This window comes from Macaca nemestrina, chromosome 4 (assembly GCF_043159975.1).
Source record: "Macaca nemestrina isolate mMacNem1 chromosome 4, mMacNem.hap1, whole genome shotgun sequence".
Lineage (NCBI taxonomy): Eukaryota > Metazoa > Chordata > Mammalia > Primates > Cercopithecidae > Macaca > Macaca nemestrina.
In genome coordinates this window covers 14,604,563-14,632,535 of record NC_092128.1, presented here as the reverse complement: position 1 = coordinate 14,632,535, position 27,973 = coordinate 14,604,563, and the positions used below count along the sequence as shown (strand labels likewise).

At 47.6% G+C, this 27,973-nt stretch overlaps 2 protein-coding genes across 3 annotated transcripts in view; one reads left to right on the top strand and one right to left on the bottom strand.

The window, feature by feature from the left end:
• The window catches only part of LOC112425398 (nif-specific regulatory protein-like), a 119,694-nt gene extending 118,126 nt beyond the window's left edge, over nt 1-1,568 (bottom strand). Inside the window, exons 1-2 of the mRNA XM_071094119.1 lie at nt 1,392-1,568; nt 167-522 (exon numbers count right to left, since the gene is read on the bottom strand). Of these exons, the coding sequence (XP_070950220.1) occupies nt 167-522; nt 1,392-1,568 (533 nt within the window). The remainder of the gene's footprint in view (nt 1-166; nt 523-1,391) is intronic.
• Nucleotides 231-27,595, top strand: LOC105474826 (Rho guanine nucleotide exchange factor 5). Of its 2 annotated transcripts, XR_011621881.1 has the most exons (16): nt 231-330; nt 7,506-10,671; nt 11,192-11,249; nt 11,678-11,742; nt 11,933-12,186; nt 15,959-16,119; nt 16,679-16,831; nt 17,099-17,228; nt 17,483-17,557; nt 18,003-18,092; nt 19,554-19,711; nt 20,336-20,497; nt 21,940-22,010; nt 23,598-23,702; nt 24,755-26,232; nt 27,541-27,580. XR_011621881.1 is itself a non-coding variant. In XM_011729638.2 (15 exons), exons 2-15 carry the CDS (start codon nt 7,518-7,520, stop codon nt 24,910-24,912), a joined length of 4,794 nt encoding a protein of 1,597 aa, XP_011727940.2. In that variant the 5' UTR covers nt 231-330; nt 7,506-7,517; the 3' UTR covers nt 24,913-27,595. The 2 variants fall into 2 exon arrangements, 1 of the variants encoding a protein (XP_011727940.2); XM_011729638.2 differs by having other exon boundaries at nt 24,755-27,595.
• The last annotated feature ends 378 nt before the right edge of the window (nt 27,596-27,973 follow it).

The window sequence follows — 27,973 nt, the reverse complement described above, 5'->3', positions numbered from 1 at the left end:
CGGGGCTCCCTGGGACAGCCCGCGGCCTGGCCCTTGCGCCCGGGCTCCCCTCCCCGCTGGCCCGGCACTTCCCAGCTCTGACGCGGGAGCTTCTTTCACACCAATGGGGCTCGCGCGCGGAGGGGCCCTGCCCCTCCTCCAGGAAGGTGTGTCCCTGTTTCCTCACCTGAAACTTCCTAGGAGAACCCGATCCCTCCCTCCCGTCGGGCGGCCAGGGGCGGGCCGCGGGTGGGGCGGCCGGGCCTGCGCTGGGGACGGCGCCGGGGACTGCGGCCGGCGCCGGGACCTGGAGGGGACGCTGGGGCCGAAGCAGCATGTGACACCGACCAGGTGGGTGCCCTCTTCCCGTCTCGGCCCTGGGCTCCCGGCGGCCGTGGAGCCCGGCGGAGGTGGGGCAGGGCCAGGAAGGAAGAGGAAGCCAGGCCTTCCCCAGGGATCAGCCCCCGCTGGGTCCGGGGCGCAGGCTCCGGAAATGGGGGGGCTGGGCCTGCAGGCAGGGCTCGGGGTGTGTGGCTGAGCACCCTGGTGGGGAAGAGGAGAGGAACTGAAGGAAATGTTGCCTAAAAGTTTGCTTCCGGTCGGGTCCCGCCTAGGAAGTAGGCAGCCTGCCCCCAGACGTTCCCCGGGCCAATAATCAGGGCCCTTTCTTCAAAGTCGGCGCCCTGGGGTAAACTAAGCCGTATTAGAAGGAATAACTGAGATTCCCTTTCTAGGCTGTTCCTTACCTGGAGAGGTTTTATCGGCTCCTTTTCCTTCACCAGGCCGGGGCCTTTCCTTATTTATCTCCATAGGTATTTGCATACTGTGTGAGTCTATGTGTAGCTTCTCTCCGTGTTATCCAAAGCTGTGTAACCTGGAACAGTGACTCCTGCCCTGCCCCTCACCCCAGTTCCCTACATATGGGGAGCCTCCTAAAGCTTGATGTGAATCACAACATTGCATGCTTAGCGAGGTGGAAAGAAGTTATTTAGAGCTGCGGGCTGAGGTAGGGGTGGGGGTGCTAGAATGGGGACTCAGCGCTCTAGAACCCCTGAGCATCTTTTGCAGTTGCCTTCCGGCCAGACTGCCCGAGGAGAGCCAATTGTGATACTACGTCATTTCCAGATCTCAGTCCCTTTCTTCCCTTCCTGGATCTTGGGTTCCAAAGACAGATTTGCCCTCCTGTCTACCTAGAAGTGGACTCTGGCCAGGACTCTTGTCTGGTTGAGAGAGAAGGGTGTGTCAAACAGACCAGAGAGGGTGGTTTTCCTTTCGAGCTTCCTTCCTGGCTTGCTCCCCCACTGCACTCCACTGTCTCGCCTTGCCTCTTGGACCTAATCCAGAGATCCCAGCTCCCAGCTCAAAAGCTCCCGATGTGGCCTCTAGTCTCAGACGTCCTGTTTTATCCACACTTGGAGCATGAAGAAGCTCCTGGTATAGGCCTTAGCAAAATAGGTGTCATTTGTGAACCAATCTGTGGGCCTAAAACTGAAGCCATGGCTAGCGAAGGAGTCCTGAGGAGCTGGGAAGATGGGATGAGGGTGTGTCAGTTCTGCATGAGACAGCTGTGCAGGAGGAATGTATGTCATGGTCCTACTGGGGAGGAGAGCGAAATCAGGAGGAGTGTAAAAGAATCCCTCTCATCAACAGAATATAGCGATTCTCAATAGAGAGAAGAGTCTTCATGTATCAGAGGTCCTGAGAATGTATCGCCGCCTTTAACGCGGTCTGTCTGAGGTTCTTTGGCCACATTACGTGTGGTGTCTGTGGGATAGACAGGAATACGTCATTTGTGGTGTCTGGCGAGATCAGTCGCTATGTGGTATGGACAGGAATGGTGTCACTCATAGGGTCTTGGGTTCAACAGGAGCAGCAGTACTCAAGTGTCAGTGGTGTAGACTCAAACAGGCGACCAACAGTTCTGGTGTAGATAGGGACTGGGTCACTCACAGTGTCTGTGGAGTAAGCAGGAGCTGATGGCTTATAGTGCCTGCAAGGTAGACTGGAACAAAGTCACCCTCAAGGTCTATGTTAATACACAAACATGTCACTTACACTAATATTATCTGTGTGGATGCCACCAGGGCCACAGATGAGATTGTGGAGTGTAAGTCAGCATTGATACTAATAATGTTCTTATATAAACCATCTGGTCTATAAGGCAGTTGGTGTGACATTTTCAGACATTAGGGAATAGATAAATGTTTATTACGGCTTTCACTGGCATGGTGGGACTTTCCTACAGTGGACAGAACACACGTTGTAGTAGTCAGTGGTCCAGAAAGCTACCCCTATTTTGATATCTTTGTAGTGTCGAGGGCAGTGATATCAAACAGTGAATAAGGTTATATATCTATGTGGTGATCTTATTTTAACCTCAATATTATTTTAGTGGTTTGTAGGTCAGAATATTTGAAATCGACGTTGCTAGAAAATCCAGGAAGCATGGTCCTCAAAAATATATATGGCACTGAGCCTCAGTTCAAAGAATTGGCAGTTTGATTGGGGAGGGGTTGTATCCTTGAAATACAGTGTTGTTTCTAGTGACTAGAAATAGACAAGACCTAAGGTGTTGGGGGGGGGGGGCTCTAGGGAAGATAGTGAGCTCTGTCATACATTGTGTTAAAGGGATGACTTGAAGCTTTGCCTCTCACGAAGTCACACGTGGGTGAGGTTATGTGGATGCGAAATGTCTGTGGTCTGAAGGAAGGCCATATCCCCATGATCCCATGCCCTGGCTGTGCCAGTACGCAGATAAATGGTGATTATTCACCCTCGGTGGAGAAGGAGGTGAGGATGTTTGCACTCTAACATAATGAGCATTGCAGAAAAACTCTCTCCTGATGCCTTTACGTGAGTAAGACCATGATTTACAGATTTCCTTTCACTTCGTCACATTTTAGCTTTGTCATGCCTGATTGCAACAGGATCACTGAGATAGGATCAAGTATAGGGAACGTGGGGTATGTTCTCCCTTTGCGGTAACTGGTGGCTGAGCAGGTGACCACTGATATTTCCAAATGAAAAAAGACAGTTGGAAACAGTGTCAATGGGTTTGCAGAGGCAGGCATGCATGGTGCCACTAGATTGGAACAGAAAATGTCCAGGTAGCACATGGTATTTATAGATATACCCTAGATATGGCAGAAACACACATATTTAGAGGCTACTTGTTTTGAGGACGTGATGGTGTATATGGAGGAGAGGGCCTGAACCATACAGATGTAGGTGAGGAGAGACCACAGGTTTAGTCCCATGGTCTCCTTAGGCAGGAAGGAGCCAAGTTTCAGAAAGTGTCTTACAGTGAGCAAGTATATTATCCGATGTGTGGTTGAGAGAATAGGGCCACATCACAGAATCACCCATAGGGATTATACTATTTTGTACTTAAGGGCTAGACATAGGGAGCCAGTCGCACATGGTGTCAATTAACTGGAAAAGGACATAAAAGTCCTTCTGCCTGTGTTCAATTATGTCAGGAATACCTCTTTGCCCCATATAGATGGTATCTGTGTCTCTGGGATGGCCAGAATCTTGTCACATACTACTCTGCAGTGTGCTGGGGACCTGCCTGTTTGGTTATGTCAGTCTCTATTGCAAGAGATTGTAAGGATGGCTCAGTGTGTGTGTGTGTGTGTGTGTGTGTGTGTGTGTGTGTGTGTGTGTGTGTGTGTCTGTGTGTGTGTACATAGTGGCTCAGCAGGACAGTATTCTGAGCAGGTGAGTTTTCAGTTTAAGCCTGGACCAGACAAGAAAGGTGCAGGGTCAGGTGCAGCATTGGGTCCATAGAATTCTGGGGTCTTCTCTGGACCGATGCCCTGCCAGCTTTCTTTCAGTGGAAACTCTAAGTGCTTACAGTAGACTTAAGCGACGTTGCTTCAGGTTTGCTCATACCATTCGCTTAGGAGATTTGAGCAAGGGTCTAGGGTCTTTGACCTTTAGTTTCTTCATCTGTAAATTGAGCAAAGTTTCTGTGTGTCTCTGAAGGTCCTTCCGGCTTTATGAATCCTATGCTTCTCTCTTACACTTATTCTCTCTCTCTCAGATCAACAGTATTTACGATAGCCACCATTTCTATGACCCTTAAAGATAACAGTGTACATTTTTATGTTATTTAATCTTTACTAGAACTGTGAAGGAGTTTTTTAAAGATAAGAAATTAGATGTTCAAATAAATTAAATGGTTTCTACAATTGTCGTAAAACCAGCAAAGATACCAAAGAGGTACAACCAAACACTGAGCCATACTCTTTTCAGTCTATATTCTTCCACCATTCATTCATGCAATACATCTTTGTTGAGGACCAACTAAGCTTCAGGCAGAGGGGGTTATATGGCAGTGTTTGTGCCTTCATGGTGCTCATGATCTAGCCTGGAAAACAGACATTAAATATGGCATGACAAGTGCAAGGTGTGTTTGAGGAGAAGCAAAGGATTATCTGTTGCAAAAGAGGATTCCAGGCAGAGGAGCAGTGTCTGCAAAGGCCTACAGGTGAGAGACAGAGAGAGAAGTGAGCTAAAGACACTGAAAGCCAGTGAGAGAGGGGGGGATGGGGGCAGGGACAGATGGTGACAGGTGAATAGGCTGCTGGAGAAGAAGGCAGAGCCAGGTTATGCAGGGTGTGTAGCCCATGCTGAAGATTTAGATTTCATCTCAAGAGCATTCAGAGGTTACAGAAGAATCTAAGCTAGAAGTGGTGCTTTTGAAGCTCACTTAGGTACTGTATGGAGAACGGATTGGAATAGCACAAAATGAGTGGAGGCCAGTGCCCAAGCTGTGGCCGGGTGCAGTGGCCGGACGAGGCAGTAGCAGCATGCACCAGTGGAGACGGATGGGACAGAACTGGACAGTCTTAAGGGATATTTAGCAGATGAGGTAAATAGCACATGGTGATTGATTAGATATGGGGAATCTGGGCCAGGAGGGAAACAAGAATTTTATTTTATTTTATTTTATTTTTATGTATTTATTTAATTATTTATTTAGAGATAGGGTCTCACTCTGTCACCCAGACTGGAGTGCAGTGATGTAATCTTGGGTCACTGTACCCTCTGCCTCCTGGGCTCAAGGGATCTTCCCATCTCAGCCCCTGAGTAGCTGGGACTACAGACATGTGCCACTATGCTCCACTAATTTTTGTATTTTTTGTAGAGACAGGGTTTCACCATGTTTTCCAGGCTGGTCTCAAACTCCTAGATTCAAGCAATTGACCTGTCTCAGCCTCCCAAAGTGTCAGGATTATATATATAAAGTGCATTGGGAAACTCAGTTTCTCATGTGTAAAATGGGCAGAATAATGGTACCCATCTTATATGATGACTCTTAGATATATGGCATATACATATTTAAAGAAGTGTTTCATTATTTTTATGAATGAAATGTCATATTTTTAGTGACATGTATGAGGAAAACCTTAGTGTTTCAGAATGAAAAATAAGAAAAATTAATTTGGTGTGTATACAGCTCTAAATGTTTAAAGTTCTGTGTAAACTGTTAATCATTATTTTAGGAAAAGGTGGGCATTTTCCATTGAAGTAAAAGGATCACATTTTATTCTGGCCTGAATTTTATTCTTTATGTGAAAAATATTTATTAAACACTTAATTTAGGCCAGTATTAGGCTAAGTATGGATCACTGAGCAAGTCATAGTTCTTAATCTCATAAAATTTACCATCTATTGGTTGCAATAGAGGGTAAATCAAAATACACATATCATTATATAATTATAATTGTATAAATGCTACAAAGGAAAAGTAACTGAATTATAGTTGCAAAGTGCTACAAAGAGAGGTACAGTTTAACCTAGTTAAAAGATCAGGGGAAGCCGGGTGTGGTGGCTCACACCTGTAATCACAACACTTTGGGAGGCCGAGGCAGGCGGATCATGAGGTCAGGAGATCGAGACCATCCTGGCCAAAATGGTGAAACCCCATCTCTACTAAAAATACAAAAATTAGCTGGGTGTGGTGGCACACGCCTATAGTCTCAGCTACTCGGGAGGCTGAGGCAGGAGAATCACTTGAACCCGGGAGGTGGAGGTTGCAGTGAGCTGAGATTGCGCCACTGCACTCCAGCCTGGGTGACAAAGCGAGACTCTGTCTCAAAAAAAAAAAAAAAAAAAAAAATCGGGGGAAACTAAAGGGGTCAAACCAGGAAAATGTAATACTACAAGTAACAAGAGAATATTTCTAACCTCAGTAGTGTCAAATACTGACAAGAACTACCCAAAATGAAGATCCGTAGGGTCTTCTTTGGAATTAACAACATGTAGATTGTAGGGAATATTGACAGAATGCTGCTTATCAAAGCTGGGTTGGAGGCACGTGAGATGTGAGAGTATGAAGACAGCAGATAAGAGCAACTCCTTCTAGTCATTTGAAAGATGAGAAGAATGTGGGAATGCTTCCATACCCCAGGGGTTGTTCAGCAGGTATGTTGAAAGTATGAGTGCACAGGGCTCCTGGAGAAGCAGGCTAGAAGTGACAGAGCATGGAAAGGAGAGATGCATCTTTTCCTGACTGAGGGCGGAAGACAGAAAGAGTGGAAATACAGGTTGCTTTGGATCGCTAGAAACTGAGGTGAGAGAAACCCAGTTCCATCAGTTTCTATTTTCTTTGCAAAATAGGAGATGAGGTGTTCTGCTGGAAGTGAGAGGAAAGGCAGGAAGGTTGAAATCCAAAGACAGGAAGGTCAAAAGAATTCATGAGAAGAGTTCGTATGGATACTGAGGCCAAGGGGAGAGTAAGGTGATGCAGAAGTCGCCCTTCTGTGGTCCTCCTTGAAGGTGGTAACCTGTCTAGTTCAACACTAATCCGGTAAGACGGTTATCATCCCGCTTTACAGCAGCTGCCTCTAGAATGGAAACAAAACTGTTGGTTAGTTACAATGCTGTAGTAGACACTATGGAAAATAGAAAGATGAGTCAACTCCAAGCCCTCTCTAAAGAAGATGAAACCATAGCACCTCGCACTTTGGCTGTCATAGCCTGGCCTATTTTAACTGATGTCCACAGCTTACGAGGAAGACCCCCTCCTGACACTGCTTCTCTGGCCCAATAGATCTGGGGCGTGTCCTGTGCTGTGTCTGGGAGTTATATGAGGCTGAGTCACTCCTAGTGTCCGAAGAGTAGACAGGGAGAGACAGAAGATGACATAATGGAGTCTAGAGAGAACTGACAACGAGGAGCTGCTTGGCACTCTCTGCCAATGGTCCTCTGCTATAATTTAATTGTTCATTATGACCTGTTTCCCTCACGAGACCACAGGCTCCATGACGACAAGATCTTTATCTCATTCACTACTGAATGCCCCACACTTAACAGGGTCGCTAGGAAAATATTTATGAAATAAATACATCAATGACAAGTTTTATAGAGCCTATTGCTTATTTTGTTGAGAACCTGTTGTCTCAAAGACTGACCCTAAATGGAACCAAATAAATGCATCACTCTTCTTTTTTACGGTCTCTTCCTCTGATAGGTAAAAGCGGAGTTATTAGAAACCTTTGTCTTTGATTCCTCCTTAGGACTCAGCCCTGATGGAGGCTGAGGAGGCCCAGCATGGAGCCTCTCCTCCCATCCCTGCCATAGTGGAACTCAGCATTATCCCTGAGGCTCCCATGAGGAGCAGCCAGGTGTCTGCCTTGGGGCTTGAAGCTCAAGAAGATGAGGACCCATCCTATAAATGGAGAGAGGAACACAGACTCTCAGCAACCCAGCAGAGAGAGTTAAGGGATGTGTGTGACTATGCGGGTGAGACGATGCCCTCTTTTCCCAAGGAAGGTTCTGCAGATGTGGAGCCCAATCAGGAAAGCTTTGTGGCTGAGACCTGTGACACTCCGGAACACTGGGAGGCAGCACCCCAGAGCCTGGCAGGCCGACAAGCAAGGACTGTAGCTTCCCCAGAGCTCTGGGCCTGCCCCATTCAGAGTGATCATCTAGACATGGCCTCATTTTCCAGTGACCTGGGAAGCGAAGAAGAGGAGGTAGAATTTTGGCCAGGACTTACTTCTTTGGCACTGGGATCTGGACAGGCAGAAGAAGAAGAGGAAACCTCTTCAGATACCTCTGGTCAGACCAGATTTTATTCTCCCTGCGAAGAGCATCCTACAGAGACCAACCAGAGTGAAGGCTCTGAGAGTGGGACTATCAGGCAGGGGGAAGAGCTGCCATCCGAGGAGCTGCAGGAAAGTCGAGGGCTCTTGCATCCCCAGGAGGTCCAAGTTCTGGAGGAGCAGGGGCAGCAGGAAGCAGGATTTGCAGGGGAAGGAACTCTGGGGGAGGATGTTTGTGCTGATGGGCTGTTGGGGGAGGAACAGATGATAGAGCAGGTTAATCGAGAAAAGGGAGAACAGAAGCAAAAACAGGAACAGGTACAAGATGATGTGATGCTTGGGAGACAAGGAGAAAGAGCGAGGCTCACTGGGGAACCAGAGGGTCTGAATGATGGTGAGTGGGAGCAGGAGGATGTGGAGAGGAGGGCTCAGGGTCAGGGAGGTCCAGAACAGGGAGAAGGGAGAAAGAGGGAGCTGCAGATGCCGGAAGAGAATAGGGTGGACTCTCAGGATGAGAAGAGTCAAAGCTTTGTGGGAAAGTCAGAGGAAGTAACTGGAAAGCAAGAAGATCATGGTCTAAAGGAGAAAGGGGTGCCAGTCAGCGGGCAGGAGGAGAAAGAGCCAGGGAGTTGGGATGGGGGCAGGCTGGGGGCAGTGGGAGGAGTGAGGAGCAGGGAAGAGGAGAATGAGCATCATGGGCCTTCGATGCCCGCTCTGGTAGCCCCGGAGGACTCTCCTCACTGTGACGTGTTTCCAGGTGCCTCATATCTCGTGACTCAGATTCCCAGGACTCAGACAGAGTCCAGGGCTGAGGAACTGTCCCCTGCAGCTCTGTCTCCCTCACTAGAGCCCATCAGATGCTCTCACCAGCCCATTTCTCTATTGGGCTCCTTTTCGACTGAGGAGTCACCTGATAAGGAAATAGCTCAAAACAGCCAGCAAGAGGGATCCAGGCTGAGGAAGGGAACAGTGTCCAGCCAAGGGACTAAGGCAGTCTTTGCCAGTGCATCTGTGACTCCTCCAGGGACACCAGATTCAGCTCCTCCCAGTCCTGCTGAAGCCTCCCCCATCACACCTGCCTCGGTATCTGCCAGGCCCCCAGGTGCCTTTCCCAGGAGGGAAATCTCTTGTGCTGCACATGCTTCAGAGACTGCCAGTGCCCCTCTCTCAATGGATGACCCATCTCCCCAGGGGACTTCGGAGATGTGCCCGGCTACCCTCCATGGCTTCCCCTCTGCCGGGGCCAGCCCTCCCAGGCCCCCAGCCAATTCCACAGGCACCGTCCAGTACTTACGGAGTGACTCCTTCCCCGGTTCTCACAGGACAGAGCAGACTCCAGACCTGGTGGGAATGTTGCTTTTCCACTCCCACTCAGAGCTGCCCCAGAGGCCCCCCAAACCTGCCATCTACAGCTCTGTGACCCCAAGAAGGGACAGAAATAGTGGTAGGAACTGCAGCACCGTTTCAGAATCCCCTACTGCCTTATCCACTCCGAAGCAGGACTCTCAAGGATCCATCTCCAATCTAGAGAGGCCCAGCAGTCCTCCCAGCAGCCAGCCCTGGGGCTCCCCACATAATCCAGCCTTTGCCGCAGAGTCTCCCGCCTATGGTTCTTCCCCATCCTTTGTCTCCATGGATGTGAGGATCCATGAACCTCTGCCCCCTCCTCCCCCAGAGAGGAGGGACGCCCATCCGTCCGTGGTGGAGAGAGATGGCCATCCTCGTGTGGTGGTTCCCACACTGAAGCAGCATAGCCACCCTCCTCCATTGGCCCTAGGTTCAGGGCCATATACCCCCCATAAAGGCCCACTTCCCCAAGCCTCTGACCCCACTGTGGCCAGGCAGCACCGGCCTCTGCCATCTACCCCAGACAGCTTCCACCATGCTCAGGTCACCCCCAGGTGGAGATACAACAAGCCGCTACCCCCTACCCCTGATTTGCCGCAGCCCCACCTTTCTCCCATTTCTGCTCCTGGTATCCCAAGGATCTACAGGCCTCTACCCCCGCTACCCATCATAGACCCTCCCACCGAACCACCTCCATTACCCCCAAAGTCCAGGGGAAGGAGCAGGAGCACTCGGGGAGGACATATGAACTCAGGGGGTCATGCTAAAACAAGACCTGCTGGTCAAGACTGGACAGTCCCCATCCCCACCTCTGCTGGACGCACCTCCTGGCCCCCGGCCACAGGTAGATCAACAGAGTCTTTCACTTCCACCAGCAGGAGTAAGAGCGAAGTGTCCCCTGGCATGGCTTTCAGCAACATGACAAACTTCCTATGCCCCTCTTCCCCTACCACTCCCTGGACTCCGGAGCTCCAGGGATCCACCCCTAAGGATGAAGCAGGAGTCTCAGAACATCCTGAGGTCCCTGCAAGAGAACCTTTGAGAAGGACAACCCCTCAGCAAGGAACCAGTGGTCCAGGGAGGTCATCTGTGAGCCAAGCAAGGCAGCCAGAAAAACCCAGCCATCTGCACCTGGAGAAGGCGTCCAGCTGGCCCCACAGGCGGGACTCAGGGAGGCCACCAGGGGACAGCAGTGGACAGGCTGTGGCTCCTAGTGAGGGGGCCAGCAAGCACAAGGGCTGGAGCCGGCAGGGCCTGCGCAGACCTTCCATCTTGCCTGAGGGCTCTTCAGGTGAGCAAGGACCAGGACCACAGTGACACATCAGACCAGGCTCTTCCCACCTTATCCCATCTTCTGTCCTCAGGGTTCCTAACATTCCCTCTGCTGGCTTCACTCACACGTGTGCCTAACCTCAACACAGAGCCCCGAAATGCCCTCCAAGCTCCTTGGGATGCTCTTCCTTCTTCCCCTCTATCTCCCTGTCTCTCTCTCAACCAGCACCTTCTTTGGATGTCCCAAGGTTGTTTTGGACTCCCCTCTACTCTTCAGTTACAGTCCCCAGCTTGCCCTCCTCCTGGGTGGTAGAAAAGGCCTCCTGTACTTGTCCCAGTCCCATCCTGACCCGTGGCTGGGGACGTTGCTGGTACTGGTCTCCTTCACACTCTCTGCTTTGCCACTTTCTTCCCTCCCAGTTTCCCAATAGAGCCCATTTTCCCTTCTGGACCCCTACATCTCCTGCTCTAGGTCTTACCTTCTTTGGCTGTCTCTATCCCTCTGAAATCTCAGTTATCTTCCGCATTTCCACTTTTAGATTCAAGAGGTCCAGCCATGGAGAAACATCTGGCACCCTCAGACACTGTTGTTTTTCGGTGAGTCACCCTCTCCCCTAACAGCCACATGTACTCTCTTTACTTGGGATACTGAGATCCCCTCATGAGAATTTCCGTTGATAAGGGTTCTGAGACCCTGAATGGCTCATTCCTGTTTCTTCCGGGTGGAAGGAGGAGAAGAGAGAGATGCCGGGATACCAGGGTAGGGAGATTGTCTTTATCTACCTCATTCGGTCAGCTGAGCCTACAAGTCATCCATCCTCCCAAGCCCTATGGCCATGAACGAAACCCAAAAAAAGCTCCATGTTAGCCCAAGTGGGTCAAGCTGCAACTCTGCCTCTCCGGGGGATTTGGTCTTGACATCCCAGCACACATCCCAGAGGTTAGAGACTTTGTCCCCCACAGTCACCAGGGTTCTCTGTGTCTAATGGCCAGTAGGTACCCCAGAGCCCTTCTTTACTCCACAGGGAGAAAAAACCAAAGGAGGTCATGGGAGGCTTTTCAAGACGCTGCTCCAAGCTCATCAACTCCTGTGAGTACCTTGACATGGAACTATAGACCCAGGTGGGCATTCTGCCCAGCACTGGAGAGGGGCTTGTGACTGTCAGCAGTGGGGTAGGGATGTCCCTAGCGAGAAGGCATTGCAGAAGATCTGTTTCCCCACCTCCACTCACGTCCCTTCTTCCTGCTTCTCTTCCTTCCCATGCTGCTTTGCCCTGCAGCCCAGCTGCTTTACCAGGAGTATAGTGATGTTGTCCTGAATAAGGAGATCCAGAGCCAGCAGAGGCTGGAGAGCCTACCTGAGACACCCGGGCCTAGCTCTCCACGGCAGCCTCGGAAGGCCCTGGTCTCGTCCGAGTCGTACCTGAAGCGGCTCTCCGTGGCCTCCAGCGGCTCCCTCTGGCAGGAAATCCCCGTGGTGCGCAACAGCACCGTGCTGCTCTCCATGACTCACGAAGACCAAAAGCTGCAAGAGGTACTGGGCAGGCCACGGTGGGGAGGGGGCTATAGAAAAGATGACAAGGTCTCGTGTGCTAGCATCCTTCTCTCCTGCTCACCACTGCCACGAAGAGTCGGCTGTCCCCACCACACAGGCGCGTGTACATGCCACAGCTGTGGGTCATGTCCGTTCTGAAGAAGCTGAATTGTTTTGTGCTTTTCACCACCTCCCCTTTTATCCTCACCTCCTCATGCCATAGGCCACTTACTCCTACCTGCTGTTGGTCTGGGCTATACAGGGTGGCCATTGCCTCTGAATTTGTGTGGAGGAATGTGGAGTTAATCCCACCATCACTGCTGTTTCAGGGTAGAGGAAAGCTTCCCTTTTCAACCAGGGTTTCAGGCTACACTACAGTTTTCCTCTTTAGCCAAGGCACATTCAGGGGCTCTTTGTTGGGTCCCTTGAAGAGGGCCCCTTGCAGCTGTCCTGTGGTCCATCAATCTAACAGGGGCCTTAGAATGAGCGTCAGTCCCTGCTTGGTTGTTACTCCCAACAGCAAGACTGAACTAGAGGCTGTTTGCCTGATTCTAAGCTATTACCATTAGTAAGTTTTACATGGAGAGTGCCTCTTAATAATTTGTCTGAAATATGAGATAAAATCTTTCTTCCTATAAAGACCATATGGAACAATGGAATAGAATAATGTTTAAGAAATTAGGTTCTGGAAGAAATGACCTGGATATGAAACCCACTTTTTTTAAAAAAAAATTATTAATTTATTAGAGACAGGGTCTTGCTCTATCACTCAGGCTGGAATACAGTGGTATAATCATTGTTCACTGCAGCCTCAACCTCCTGGGCTTGAGCAATCCTCGTGCCTCAGCCTCCCAAGTAGCTAGGACTACTGGTATGTGCCACTATGCCTAGCTGATTTTTTAATTTTTTTTGTAAAGATGGGGTCTCATTATGTTGCCCAGTTGTCTCGAGCTCCTGGGCTGAAGTAATACTCCTGCTTCGGCCTCCCAAAGTGCTGGAATTACAGGCATGAGCCACTGAGCCCAGCCGCAGAGCCCACTTTAATATTTCCAATTTACCTTTGGCCAAACGACGTGATCTTTCTAAGCGTCGGTTTCCTCATTTGTAAAACTGAGATACAAACAGTTAACCGCAAGAATCAAGAAGCATGAATGCCTGGTACATAGTAATTTCTCAAAAATTGTTGACTTTTCATTTTAAGTAAGCCAGACCTAGGTTTGAAACATGACTTCACCATTTACTAACTTAGGCAGCCTTATAACTTCACTAAATCTCAGTTTCCTCACTTGCAAATTGAGGATAATAACGCCTACCTTTCAGGGTTGCCGAATGGTTTAAATGAAATAATGCATATCTAATTTAGCAATAATGTTTGATGTATAGTTTGATAAATATTAGTGCCATACTCTCTGCCTTTCAGAGGCAGGGAGGAGTAAAATTTGGGCCAGGAGGACTTATGGATAGACAATGCTTTTACCGAGTCAGAGACAGAATACATTTTCAGACTTTGCAAAGTTCAGACTTGAGAGCCCTGTTCTGGCTGCAAATTTTTAAGTACAGAGAAGCTATTTAGAAAATAACTGATCTTCCCCATATTTGTTGACCAAACAATGGGAGATGACACGAGTTCTAGCTCTCTTTTACCAACTCCAGCATACTGGGAAGTCCGTCGGGGCTCCTGTTCCAGCCCTGGTCTCATGTTTGTGAGAAGAAAGGGCTTTACATTTCTCTCTCTGAAACACACATAATTCATTTTACAAAGTAGCCCCTCTGGGGTCCACAAAGTGCTTTCACAGACTCCATTTCTTTTGACTGTCGCATCTTCCACAGTGAGATGGGGGTCACTATATCCACATAAAAGGACAAGAAAAGTGAGATTCAGAGAGGTTAAATGAGCCACCCACAGTCAGTCGTGTAGTGAATGTTAGAGCAAGAATGCAAATGAGCCCTCAGTGTCCCTGTTCAGGGTTGTTGTATGGGAGGGTCATCTGGCTGTGTCATTGGTCATCCAAGTCATCACCAGGGTGTGTGTGTCTCCTTTATCTTTTCTATCCAGGCATCTCTCTTGAGGCCTCATGCTTTTCATCCAAGCTAGAGGCATGGTCATGAGTCATGGCGCACCTTGCTGGAACCTCCAGACAAGTTCTCACATGCTGGGCATGCATTCAACCACAGCTGCGCCATCTTGTTCTCAGATATCCTCCTTCTGTCTCCTGCTCCTCATCTGTCCTCAAACCTCAAACTGAGCTCATCACCTTCATCCCCTAAATCTATGCCTTTTTCAAAGTTCTCTGGCTCAGTAAATTACTCTATCATTCACTCAGGTGCCCGACTCATAAAGCTTTTGCTTGAGTACAAAACATTAGCTTTGAACCGTCCTTCTCTTTAAGGCTCCATTTCTAGCAAATAATCCAACCCTTCCAATTCTACTTCATAAATAATTATAAAATTAATATACTTCTCTTCAGCTCCATGGCTATTCAGGCCTTCATCTCTCATGTGGAATTATTACAACAGTTTCTTAACATGGCTCTTGCTTCTTTTCATCTTTTATTCTCATTCTGCTTAGAAATAACTTTATAAAAAACAGGCTGGGCGCAACGGCTCACACCTCTAATCCCAGCACTTTGGGAAGCCAAGAAGGGTGGATCAACTGAGGTCAGGAGCTCGAGACCAGCCTGGCCAATATGGTGAAACCCCGTCTCTACTAAAAATACAAAAATTAGCTGGGCATGGAGGTGCACACCTGTCATCCCAGCTACTCAGGAAGCTGGGGCAGGAGAATCGCTTGAACCTGGGACACGGAGGTTGCAGTGGGTTGAGATCATGTCACTGCACTGCAGTCTGGGTGACAGAACGAGACTTCATCTCAAAAAAAAAAAATAACTTTATAAAAAACAAATCTGGTTAAGTTATTCTCCTATGTAAAGCCTATTTTCATTGTCCCATTGTCTTAAGTCCAAACAATTTTACATTGTTTACATTATCCTTAAGCCCTCCTCAACTGCTGCAACTTCATCTGTTGCCACTACTGCTATACACTTGGTTCAAAAAATGCTCAATTTAGTTTAGTTTGTTTGTTTGTTTTGAGACGGGGTCTCACTCTGTCTCCCGGGCTGAAGTGCAGGGGCGCGATCTTGGCTCACTGTAACCTCACCTCCCAGGCACAAGCAATCCTTCCGCCTCAGCCTCTCAAATCGCTGGGACTACAGGTGCACGCCACCATACCCGGCTAATTTTGGTATTTTTTGTAGAGACAGGGTCTCTCTATGTCGCTCAGCCTGGTCCTGAACTCCCGGACTCAAGCGATGCACCGACCTCAGCCTCCCAAAGTGTTAGGATTACAGGTGTGAGCCACTGCGCCCAGTCTACTTAGTTTTTTTAATATAGATTTTATTGTGTATATTCAAGATATACAACATGATGTTATGGGATACATATAAATAGTAACACAGTTACCCTAGTGAAGCAAATTAACATATTCATCTGATTTTGTTATTCATTTTTTGTTCTTGTTTTTGTGTTATTTAGATTTCTGGAAAGCACAGTTTTCTTACACCTTTGAAGGACTGTACCTGTGCTTCAACCCTAGATTAAATCCTACTCAAATGCTCTTCCCCTCTCCCCGCAGATCAACTAAGGTTCTGGTGTGACTGTGAACCATAAAAGGATCTTGCCCACCGCTCTACCCCTAAAACATTACACAGTGGCTGGCATATTCCAGGGGGTAAATAAAATTCTTAGTTAATCTTCCTCATCTCCAACCTCCTAGGTCAAATTTGAGCTGATCGTGTCAGAGGCCTCCTATCTGCGCAGTCTAAACATAGCTGTGGATCATTTCCAACTTTCAACCTCACTCCGGGCCACACTTTCCAACCAGGAGCACCAATGGCTCTTCTCTCGTTTACAGGATGTGCGAGACGTCAGCGCCACGTGAGACCCCCCTTCTCTCAAATCCCACTCACTCAGCCTCGCTGTTGTGAGGCTTTAAATGTTCCACTGTTTTTTTCCCCTGTTAGAAACCCTCTCATTTTCTTATGAGATGGGATGAAATTGGGCCTCAGTTTCTTCCATGATTCCTGATGGCTGTAGGAAAAAGAATAGCAAGAAGAGGAGAGGGCCTGTGGGTGGATAGATCCATTAACGGAGAAGTAAATGAGCAATGCTTCCTGGGTTGAGGTTTTGGATGACTGTGGTCATGCACTACATTGAAGATGAGGTGGAAAAACCATCTAAAGATCAGAAAACCTGAACAGGGTCAAAAGAAGAATGAGAAATGGAATATTAGAATACAAGTGTTAAATTAGGCTCAAACTCAGGACAGTTTTGGAGAGAATTCTAGTGCATAGCAAGGTGCACAGAGCAAAGGAGAGTCAATAGAAGTTATTGGCTAATGGAGTGAAGAAGTCACCAGCTCAGTGTACATCAGGGGCCAGTCAACTGCTTAACTGAGGCCCAGAAGTCTCATGAGACTTGTTTAAATCCTGTACAGGTTCCTTTCAGACCTGGAAGAGAACTTTGAGAACAATATCTTCTCCTTCCAAGTATGTGATGTAGTCCTGAACCATGCCCCAGACTTCCGCCGGGTCTACCTGCCTTATGTCACCAACCAGACCTATCAGGAACGCACCTTCCAGAGCCTGATGTGAGACTCATCCTCCATTCAATCCCCATGTAGGCCTGCAGTGACCATGCACCAGTCCCCAGCCCAGCGGGCTATCCCAAGAGCACACTTCCCCATCCCGCCCTCCGTGTTGGTTCCCCCAACCATCACATCTGAGCGCCCTGTACATCAGCTCCCACTGCTCTTTCCCAACCCACAGATATTCCACTGAGCTCCCTTCCCCGCACCTTCACTGCATCCCCATTGGTCCCCACATCCCCCCTCCCCTAAGGCTCGCTTTCCATGCAGGAATAGCAACAGCAATTTCCGAGAGGTCTTGGAGAAGCTGGAGAGCGACCCCGTCTGCCAGCGCCTTTCCCTCAAGTCCTTTCTGATTCTGCCCTTCCAACGCATCACCCGCCTCAAACTGCTGCTCCAGGTAGGGCAGATGCTACCTTGATCCTCTCCCCTTAACTCAAAGGGATGCCCTCAGGAAGACCCATAACAAAGGACCAACCATTCTTCTGCCAGATCTCCACATCCTGTCTCCCTGCTGCCCACTGCCTGGTTGCTTAGAAATGTTTGCTGCTGAAATGGGGTCCCTGGGCTTCTCCATTCACCAGCCCCCAATCATTTCTTCCTGTTTCCCGTTTCTTCTTCCCCTATCACTCCTGCCCACTGTCTGTTCAATAGAACATTCTGAAGAGAACACAGCCTGGCTCCTCGGAGGAGGCAGAGGCCACGAAGGCGCACCATGCCCTGGAGCAGGTAGGCAGCCACCACCTCCAATCTGACCCTCCGACCCTCTGTGTGTTCTTCCCAGAGAGGTCTTCCCCGCCTAGGCCCGTGACTCCAGGGAGCATGGGAGGTGGGACCCTGTTGGGAGAGCTCAGCCACCTCCCTGCATCCACCAAACTTCCAAACATACACACCCCACGGCCACCTGTCCCACGCTGAGCACGCTCCACATCAAGGGACTGTGCCCTCTCCACCATCGCCCCCACATTCAATCTCATTTTTACTCAGTCCAAGAATGTTCTTCCGGGTCATGCAAAGTTGCCCAGGACTTGTGCTTGATACTGCCTGCCCAATTCCAGCCTGGGAGAAATGACCGAGGCTGTCATAACCTATTTCCAGATTGCTTGCAGGGGACTCAAAGGTCAAAGCCTCTAACACGGTGCCCTTCCCCTTTCCTCACTCTATGCACCCCTAGCTGATCCGGGACTGCAATAACAATGTCCAGAGTATGCGACAGACAGAGGAGCTAATCTACCTGAGCCAGAAGATTGAGTTTGAGTGCAAAGTGAGTCGGTCCCATGCACGCCATCCCTGCCCATGAACTCCCTCAACATGTCCTGCAGATGACCCCTAACCTGGAACCACATTGCTCACATTATCCCCAGCCCCTCCCCTCATTTCTGCCCAACTTCTGTTCTGTCCTATTTCTGGGAGGCCTACTTCGGTCTCCAAGACATATTGCTAAGTGAAAAGAGAAGGTAAAGAAAAGTGTGTGTATTATATCACCTTTGGTATAAAAGTGGGAGGATACAAATACATACAGGTATCTGCTTGTGTGTACATACGGAAACTCTGGAAGGAGAATAAGAAAAAAAGGAATAGTGGTTACCTGAGGACAAGGGGGTGCATTTGAGAAATGGGCAGATAAGAGAGAACTTTTCAGGATGAGCCTTTATAAAACAATGTTTTGGTGCTTGAGTCATTTATTACTTTATCAAATCTCTTTCTAGTCTAATCAAACCTACATAAGATTGGATCCAAATTTAGGACCAACATCCTTCATTGAAATACAAATCTAAAATAGACATTCCACATTCGAATTCCAACTTAGAACAGATATCATCTTTTTTTTTTTCTTTTTTTTTTTTTTTTTTTGACAGAGTCTCACTCTGTCGCTCCAGGCTAGAGTGCAGGGGTGCGATCGGCTCACTGCAACCTCCACCTCCAAGGTTCAAGCGATTCTCATGCCTCGGCCTCCCGAGTAGCTGGGATTCCAGGTCTGCACTACCATGTCTGGCTGATTTTTGTATTTTTAGTAGAGATGGGGTTTCACCATAGTGGACAAGCTGATCTCCAACTCGTGGCCTCAAGTGATCCACCCACCTCTGCCTTCCAAAGTGCTGGGATTATAGGCGTGAGCCACCACGCCCGTGGTTAGAACAGATACTATCTTTACACTCCTGAAAAAGAAAGAAAATCCCTTATTCACATACTAAGCATAGACCACACCCTCATCTATAACCAAATTCCAGCTCCAAGACGCCCCACCTGGTTCTTCTTCTCACCCCCACGTTTGATTCCAACTGCTCACATATCTCTGGTATAATAAAAAATGGAATTGATACCAGACCTGCCTCTGATATTTTAACCTCTAAGACACATACAGTGTTCACTGACTTGTTCCATCACATACCCTGATTGGACTCTTCCATCCCTCCTTCGGTTCAGGCTTCTAGGGCAGAGCTGTCCCACACACTCACTATCCTGAGTGGGACCATAGGCATCTTCTGTTTGCCTGAGCATACAACCATGGGATCCACACACCAGTAGACAGTGGTAGTTAGAAGGTTCAGAGAGAAAGAGAATCTAAGTGATGGGTTATGAGCCAGAAGGCAGATGTGGAAGAGATGCTTGTTCGAGGTGGAATTTGCATGGAAGTGTCATGGGGAGGAGGGTGGGACCAGGAGCAAACCTCATGCTTCTCCCATATGTGACACTGCCTTCTCTCTCTTCCTCTGCCCTGTAGATATTCCCGCTCATTTCTCAGTCACGCTGGCTGGTGAAGAGTGGGGAGCTGACAGCCTTGGAGTTCAGTGTTTCCCCAGGGCTGCGAAGGAAGCTGAACACACGTCCAGTCCACCTTCACCTCTTCAATGACTGTCTGCTGCTGTCTCGGCCCCGAGAGTCAGTGACTGGAGTGGCAGGCCAGGGCACAAGAGAGGAAGGGGATGAGGCAAGAGGAGGTCGGAAAGGGAGAGAGACAGGTCATGTTCCTAGAAGAGCCCTTGTCAATGGCTTAACCCATAGAGCCCAGGTCATAGCCTAGAGAAGAGAAAAACAAGCCCAAAGCAAAAAGGGGATCCCATCAAACTATGTCATGAGACCACATGGCAGGACATGTACTGTGTTATAGACACAGAGCAAAATGTAGCAAATTAGCTTAGCACGTTCTCATATCAGTCTATTTGTGGCTTCTTTGGACTAGGCTCAACCTACTATTCTAGAGATACTTAGCTAATTCCAGATCTTAAGTCTCTGGTCTTAAGGTTCTTGGGAAATGTATATTAATTCTACCTCTTCACCTCTTTAAAGTGGTAATGTATCTATTGCACTAGGTGTGTGGTTTGCCAGACTAGTGACAAAGCCCTGAGGACCCTGGAGCTACCATCTTGGGAGCAAGTTAGGACCATCTTGTGGTTTTTATGGGAATTTGCAGGCTGCAGATGCAGGAATTTTGAATCCAAGGTTATGAGGGTAGGTGAAGTATGGAAACTCTAGAATCAGGTTGAAAGGATTTGTATTTTGCAGGGGTAGCCGATTCCTGGTATTTGACCATGCTCCCTTCTCCTCCATTCGGGGGGAGAAGTGTGAAATGAAGCTACATGGACCTCACAAAAACCTGTTCCGACTCTTTCTGCGGCAGAGCACTCAGGGCGCCCAGGCCGAGTTCCTCTTCAGCACGGAGACTCAGTGAGACGGGGCTGGGCAGAGGAGTTGGGGATGGGGGAAGATGGGCAGCCTAGAAAAGAAGTGGCACCAAGACAGAAAATGTGTCCAGAAAACAGCCACGGCCTCGTTTAACCCATTCTGGACTGGGGACCACCATAGAGAAATCCAAACGCCTGGAACTAATGGATAACTTGCAGGAGATTGCGGTGGGAGAGGGTACAAAGTCACCACCGAGGCCTAGCATCTATTTTACACTCTTTACTCAAGAAGGACCAGGTCTGTGTGGTATCAGAAAGGAGAAGGACTGGTATGCAGTGAGCAAGGGATTGGAATACTGATATCTGTGGGCACCTGCCTCCATGCCTGAGGCAGAAGCCCTTCTATGCCCCAGCTGGTGCGCACAGATGTGAATAAGACAAGTGCCGGGTGACTTTCGCTTTCTGTGCTCCCATCTTCCAACCCAGTCCTCTGTTGACCAGAGATCCATAGTGTTGAGAATGCTTATTTGCTCCTGTTTTCAATAATAATAAAATAAAATGCATTCACACAGACATACACTTTTGAGAGTATTAATAGGACCTATAAAATCTGGAACACAGTGCCTGCAATCATGAACATATAAAAGCCTGTAGCTGTTATTCCTATTATAAAAGATATATGAACAGTCGTTTAAAAGTTTGACATATCTAAGTGTTTGAGGATCCCTATGTTGTAGACACTTTTTCAGTTTTGTCCCTTGGAAGATACTTCAGAGTGGGACCGACAACACCTGTTCTCATTTATTGAACAGAAGGACTAGTATAGGAGTTTGTGTGCGAAATAGCACATAAGTCAAATAATCAGATGCAGATGCATGTTGTTGGTTTGCTGCTTTGAACGGTGTTCTGGAACAGTAATAGTGTCTGGGCTCAGTTACCTAGGCACAACTGAGCGCAGAGGCAAAGAGAATGTAAAAACCTTCAAATGATTACAAACTTAGGCTTGTATTACACTATGCAACAACAACAAATAAAATAGACATATCTCCCTGATCTAATTATTATTATGAAACAATGCTCATCTCTGAGATATTTGGTTGGAGGGAGATAGGCAAGGGAGTATCAAGAATCATGCAAAATGGTGGAGGGACTCTAAACTGAGATGGACGCTTCACTTAGCACAATTTCCAAAACAGAAAATCTATAGACTTTATGACTAACAGACTTTATGCCCCAACTTGGAAGATATGAGAAGCCGTAAGGAGGATAATTCTGGAAAGAGAAGAGGAAAAGTAAAGTGTGACAAGACACATTCACATATAGTTCAAGATTGTGCCATGTTTCCAACCAAAAGGAGTCCTATATAGTTTTGTGGTAGAAGTCGTGGAACTAATAAGTCCTTCCCACAGTCTTTTGCCATCCCCATCCTTGGCCCTCCTGCTACACCCCCACAGTTGACGCTATGACCCTGCTTTGTTTTCTCAGAAGTGAAAAGCTTCGGTGGATCTCAGCCTTGGCCATGCCAAGAGAAGAGTTGGACCTCCTGGAGTGTTACGGTGAGTGAGGGTCTAAGAGGGAGAGAAAAGCAAGCAGGGTCAGATGTCACCTTTGGATACAGGGGTTTAAAGGACTGGGTGGGAACTCTAGGCTTCCATTTATTGATATTCTGTAAAATGTCAGGGTGGAAGATTGGCCTCTAGAGCTTAAATGCCTGAAACATATCGCCTAAAACTGCTCGTCACCATGGCAGTCCCCCTTCCCTATACACGCCCTTCCTTGGGCAATAGTTTGCTCTTTTTAAAAACATTTGTCCCCTTAAGTCTAAGCTGACATTACTTCGCCTAGATTTTAGCTGCTTGAAGGTCTTGTGAGGGTAGGGGAAGAAAGCCTGACGGTGGTGGGAGGTGTGCAGGAGGGTAGCACCCCAGATCTGTCTTGACCACACTTCTCCTAAGAGGGTGACCTGAGGTCACCTACCCCAGGCTTCTGGGTGCCCATGGGGAGCCGCAGGCGCACACATATTCTGTATGTGTCTGCGTTCACACCAAGACTGGACTTCTTATGCCTCTCATGCCAGCCCCACAGTTGTCCTCCAGCAAAGATTTCCTAATTTAAAAACAGAGAATCTGATCTCAACACTGGACCTTTAGTGACTGAAAAGAACAAACAACTACAAGGAATCCTGGGAATGAAGTAGGAAAGCCGTGTAGTAACTAAGCTCCGCTAACTTGCTCTCTGTGTGCTCCATCTGCTGGCTTCAGTTCCCCAGTGGGTGAGGAGGGCAGGAGCACTCTTCCTCCTTCATTTTGACCTTGCGAATGGCCAATGGGGAGGATCTTGAGAAAGCAAATAGTAATGCAGTATTCCGTTTGTTTTACAAGAGAATCAAGGCAGTGTGGTAACATAAAAGAGCCATAAACCCACATACGATGGAATACTGATAGGTGAAGCATTCTCTGAGGCTTGTTTTCTTGAGCTTCAGCTCTATGGACATGTCCCCTGGTTCTCAAAAACATAGAAATAGAGAAATCCTGAATGTCCTCAAGAGTCATCTGATCAACCTTGATCAATAACCATCTTGATCACTGATAGATGAGGAAACTGAAGCTCCAGGGCATTCAGTCTCTTGCTTAGGTCAGACCTGGGTCCCCACTGGTTAAGTCTTTCTTGGTTCCACATCTGGTTCCTGGAAGAAAATGAACAATAAGACACAGACTCAGATTTTATAATCCAGTTGGAGAGGCAAAACATGTCCATGTAGCAGTTAAATAAGGGATAAATGCCTTGGCATGAACAAGCAGTCTTAAGAGTTCAGAACCCATTGAAGATTAGAGTCAGGGAGGGTTTCAGAGGGAAGATGGGTCATTAGCTGGATCTCAGGTATTCGAGATGAGGAACTAAAGGTGGTCACAATGTATTTCTCAACCCGTCTCCTCTGGAGAAGTGGAATTTTGGGTCCATTTCATTTCTGGTATGTCTATTTCTTTATTAACCATTTTCAAATTTCCTCTTTTGTCTGTGACTTTCAACAGCCCAAACCCGTCTCTATCTCAAGTCCTCCCACGCCACCGCCCTGCAAGTCCCTGTCTGTGTTCCAATCCCCTGCGTCTCCTAACCTTTCTTCACACTCTTCTCTTCCAAAGACTCCCCCCAGGTACAGTGCCTTCGAGCCTACAAGCCCCGAGAGAACGACGAGTTGGCACTGGAGAAAGCCGACGTGGTGATGGTGACTCAGCAGAGCAGCGATGGTAAGCGGGAGGACGTGTGAGCAGCAGGCCAGGCACTGCAGGCAGGGCAGCGCTGGGAATGTGTTCACTTCCCGCAGTTGCCGTAACAAAGTACCATGGACTGGGTGGCCTATGGCAACAGAAATGCATTCTTTCACAGTTCTGGAGGCAAGAAGTCCCAAATCAAGGTGTGGGCAGAGCCATGCGCCTTTTGAAACCTCTAGGGAGGATCCTTCCATACCTTTTCTGGTCTGGTTGCCCCAGCTGTTCCTTGGCTTATGGCAGGATCTCTCCAGTCTCTGCCTCTGTCTTCCTGTGGCTGGCTGCCTTCCTGTGTCTGTGTCCAAGTTCTCCTCCTTTATTTTTTTATTTTATGTATTATTATTATTAATTTATTTATTTTTTAAGGCAGAGTCTTGCTCTGTTGCCCAGGCTGGAGTGCAGTGGCGCAATCTCGGCTCACTGCAACCTCTGCAACCTCTGCCTCCTGGGTTCAAGTGTTTCTCCTGCCTCAGTCTCCCAAGTAGCTGCGTAAGCCACCACACCTGGCTAATTTTTGTGTTTTTAGTAGAGATGGGGTTTCACCATGTTGGTCAGGCTGGTCTTGAACTCCTAACCTCAAGCAATCCACCCCCCTCGGGCTCCCGAAGTGCTGGAATTACAGGCGTGAGCTACCACGCCCAGCCCAAGTTTTCCTACTTTATATAGACACCACTTATACTGGATTAATAGCCACCTTACTCCAGTATGACCTCATCTTAACTTTATTAATTACATTTGTGACAACCTCATTCCCCATAAGGTCACATTTTGAGGTACGGAGGATTAGAACATCAACATAAATGTTGGGAGGGACATGATGCAACATTAACAGTGGTGAAGGCTCAGGAGTGGACAGCTGTAGACTTGGCCACACCCAGGGCCGCCATGTTAGGACATTTGGAGGCTGGGTTTATGCTGGAGGATCCCCAGTTCACTCAGCCTGAGGATTCAGAAAAGTCTCCAGGAAGGTGATCCAGGGAAACAAGAGAGCCTTTCCCAGGTAATTCTTCCCACTCACCCTGTGCCCACAGGCTGGCTGGAGGGCGTGAGGCTCTCAGACGGGGAGCGAGGCTGGTTTCCTGTGCAACAGGTGGAGTTCATTTCCAACCCAGAGGTCCGTGCGCGGAACCTGAAGGAAGCTCATCGAGTCAAGACTGCCAAGCTACAGCTGGTGGAACAGCAAGCCTAAGTCTTCTCTGAGAGGACTTTCCTGAGCTGAAGAACAAGCTGCTCGTGGCAAGGGCTGGCCCCAGAACCCTGCAAGAGAGGCCTTCTGTGGACAGAGAACTAGGCCTTCTCAAAGCTCAAGGACAAAATCCAGCTAACGCGGTCCCTCGGCCCAGGCCTCCTTTTGTGCTTTGTGCTTGGTGGAGGGATTTCGAGGGACTTTGCACTGGACACTGGGAACCTTTTATCATTTAAAAAAAAAAAAAAAAAAACGGGGGACCATTGGGGCCTGAGCCAAGGAACTTTCCTTCTCCTGCGTTACAGTGCTTAAACATTCTCCGCCTCCAGGGTGCAGATTCAGAGCTGGCCAGAGTTTCTCTGATGGCCGTATGTTAAACAGAATCTGACCTCAGTCTCCTGGAGGGAGATGTTTAAGAGGGGTTAACACATCAGATGGGAGGGTCAGCCCGGTGACTTCTAAGGTATCTTCCAACCTAGAAGTTCTCCATAATTATGGTGCGAGGTCAGTGTGTCTCTGAGATCTATGTCTATTGGTGGCAATGTGAGGGTAATACTCTCTCACTCTAATAAACTTGGCACTTCTCCGAGTATTTTCTTCTCAAACTCCTCAGCACTGAAAAAGGTTCAAAACATGGAATCCCAAGAGTTCCAGCCTGTTGGGTTTAGGTGTCATAAAAGACTAAGGTGGTGCCTAGGTGATGGCAGTTCCTGATTCCTGCTTTCTGACCCCTGAGAGTTGGACAGCTTTTCTGCTTGTTACAGCTTCAGAGGTTGTAGAGAAAGTTAGAAGTAATTGACAGGTGGTGAAAACCTCGGCGTTGCTGTACTCATAAGGTATAGGTATAGGATGACTTGGGTGGATTGGGCAGATCCGACTCGGACCATCCATGATTTTATATTCTGACCTGAATTACTGTGAAAATATCTTCTCAGCTGCTTTAGCTTTCTTCTTTGTGAAAGGCAGGATGGAAAGAGGCCTGGGATCCAAGTCACAAGACCCAAACTGCAGGCCCCACGCTGCCAGAGTTCAACCCTTCTGTGTCTCTGTGCCCTTAAATGTAAAACGTGGGCTTGAACCAAGTAACGTCCAAAGCCCTACTTAACTCTAACAAATGTGTTATTCTCTAGTTTCTTTCAGGTTGCCTGTCTCGGTTGAAGAATATGACTAAATTTTTTTCTCATTAATGTCCTTATATAATAATACCATAGTTATCTTTTATGCCATCTTTTCATTTATAATAGTCCTTCCTTTGACACTCTACTACTCTGTTTCGTGTTTAGGAGGCTCAGAAGTAGAATTGCATTGCAGCTTTGTACAGAGGTAAGAATGATGCTATAAAGTTTGTCCTAGGCCCACTTAACAATGATGTGACATAATTGTCATCCTTTTAATAACATACTATGTTTTCAGTGTATCCTAACATATGTTAGCTTCCTTAAGTTTTTATTTTTTTAATGTTTTAAGTTTAATTAATTAATTTTTTATAGAGACAGGATCTTGCTGTGCTGCCCAGGCTGGTCTCAAACTGCTGGCCTTAAGCAATTATCCTGCCTTGGCCTACCAAAGTACTAGAATTACAGGTGTGAGCCACTGTGTTTGGCCAGTTTACTTAATATTGAAAAAAATTATCACTGTAGTCATTAAGATGTGGGCTAGGCTGGGTGCAGTGGCTCACGACTGTAACCCTAGCACTTTGGAGGCCAAAGCGGGCAGATCACCTGAGGGCAGGAGTTTGAGACCAGTGTAGCCAACATGGTGAAACCCCGTCTCTAGTAAAAATACAAAAATTAGCCGGGCATAGTGGCGCATACCGGTAATCCCAGCTACCTAGGAGGCTGAGGCAGGAGAATTGCTGGAACCCGGGAGGCAGAGGCTGCACTGAGCCAAAATCATCCCACTGCACTCCAGCCTGGGCAACACAGTGAGACTCCATGTCAGAAAAAAAAAAAAAAAGATGTGGGCTAATATTATTTTATCATAAGCAAGATGACATTGCAAAAATATCAAAAATTGGATGGTTTTAGAGAAGTTCAATTGAGGTTTTTCTCTCTTTTCAAAAAGCCAGATTTTTAAAGTAGATAATATATATTATTTGTATGTGCTATAATTTGCACAAACTAACATATAAAATAATAATTGATTCATATTGATTGCAATAACAATAATTATAATCCAAACTATTTGTGCAAACCAGTATTTGAATACTGGCCCTATGGCTCAAACAGTTCCATATCTAGCCCTATATTATTTTCAAGGCAAATTCTCCATTATTTTCTCAGAGAGATACAATATCAGCTTCTGAATGCAAATAATTTTTTGAGTTGCATGACTGCTTCTTTGCTTGAAGTTATTAAGGCTTTCTCTTCCCTTTGAACATAAGTTCTGTAAGACTTCTAAAACCATTTTTTAGATTTTTAATATGTATTCATTTAATTGGGTTATGCTCACCTAATCTGGGATATTAGAAAGCATTAGGCTTTACCTGTCTTTTAAGTCCTTGGTTAAAAAAAGAAAAAGAGAAATTTAGACATGAGTAATGTCTCTTCAGTTGAATTACTAACTATGCTTTAGGTTTGGAAAAATTTAATATAGGTTCACTCACTGTCCCATCCGTCTTCAAATTTCCAGAATTGAACTCAACTTCTTCAGTGATTACTGGCCATTTCTTTTTTTTTTTTTTTTTTTATAAGCCCTATGATAATATTGCTCATTATTACATGGATTTGTGTCTAGAGTAGAGATAACCAAAATATGGCTGCCTATGAGCAGTTGTGTGCCAGTAAATGTATAACAAACAGCTCTCAAGGAAAAGGCTGGGTTTAGTGGCTCATACCTGTAATCCCAGCACTTTGGAAGGCCAAGGCAGGCAGATCACAAGGTCAAGAGATCGAGACCATCCTGGCCAACATGGTGAAACCCCATCTCCACTAAAAATACAAAAATTAGCTGGGCGTGGTGGCATGTCTGTAGTCCCAGCTACTCTGGAGGCTGAGGCAGGATAATTGCTCGAACCTGGGAGGCAGAGGTTGCACTGCACTCCAGCCTGGTGACAGAGCAAGAG

Excerpts from the sequence above, each read along its gene's own strand:
- LOC105474826 (XM_011729638.2), top strand. The coding sequence starts at position 7,518 with ATGGAGGCTGAGGAGGCCCAGCATGGAGCCTCTCCTCCCATCCCTGCC. Across the intron at positions 10,672-11,191 it reads CTTGCCTGAGGGCTCTTCAG|ATTCAAGAGGTCCAGCCATG; the intron begins GTGAGCAAGGAC and ends TTCCACTTTTAG. Across the intron at positions 18,093-19,553 it reads AGATTGAGTTTGAGTGCAAA|ATATTCCCGCTCATTTCTCA; the intron begins GTGAGTCGGTCC and ends TCTGCCCTGTAG.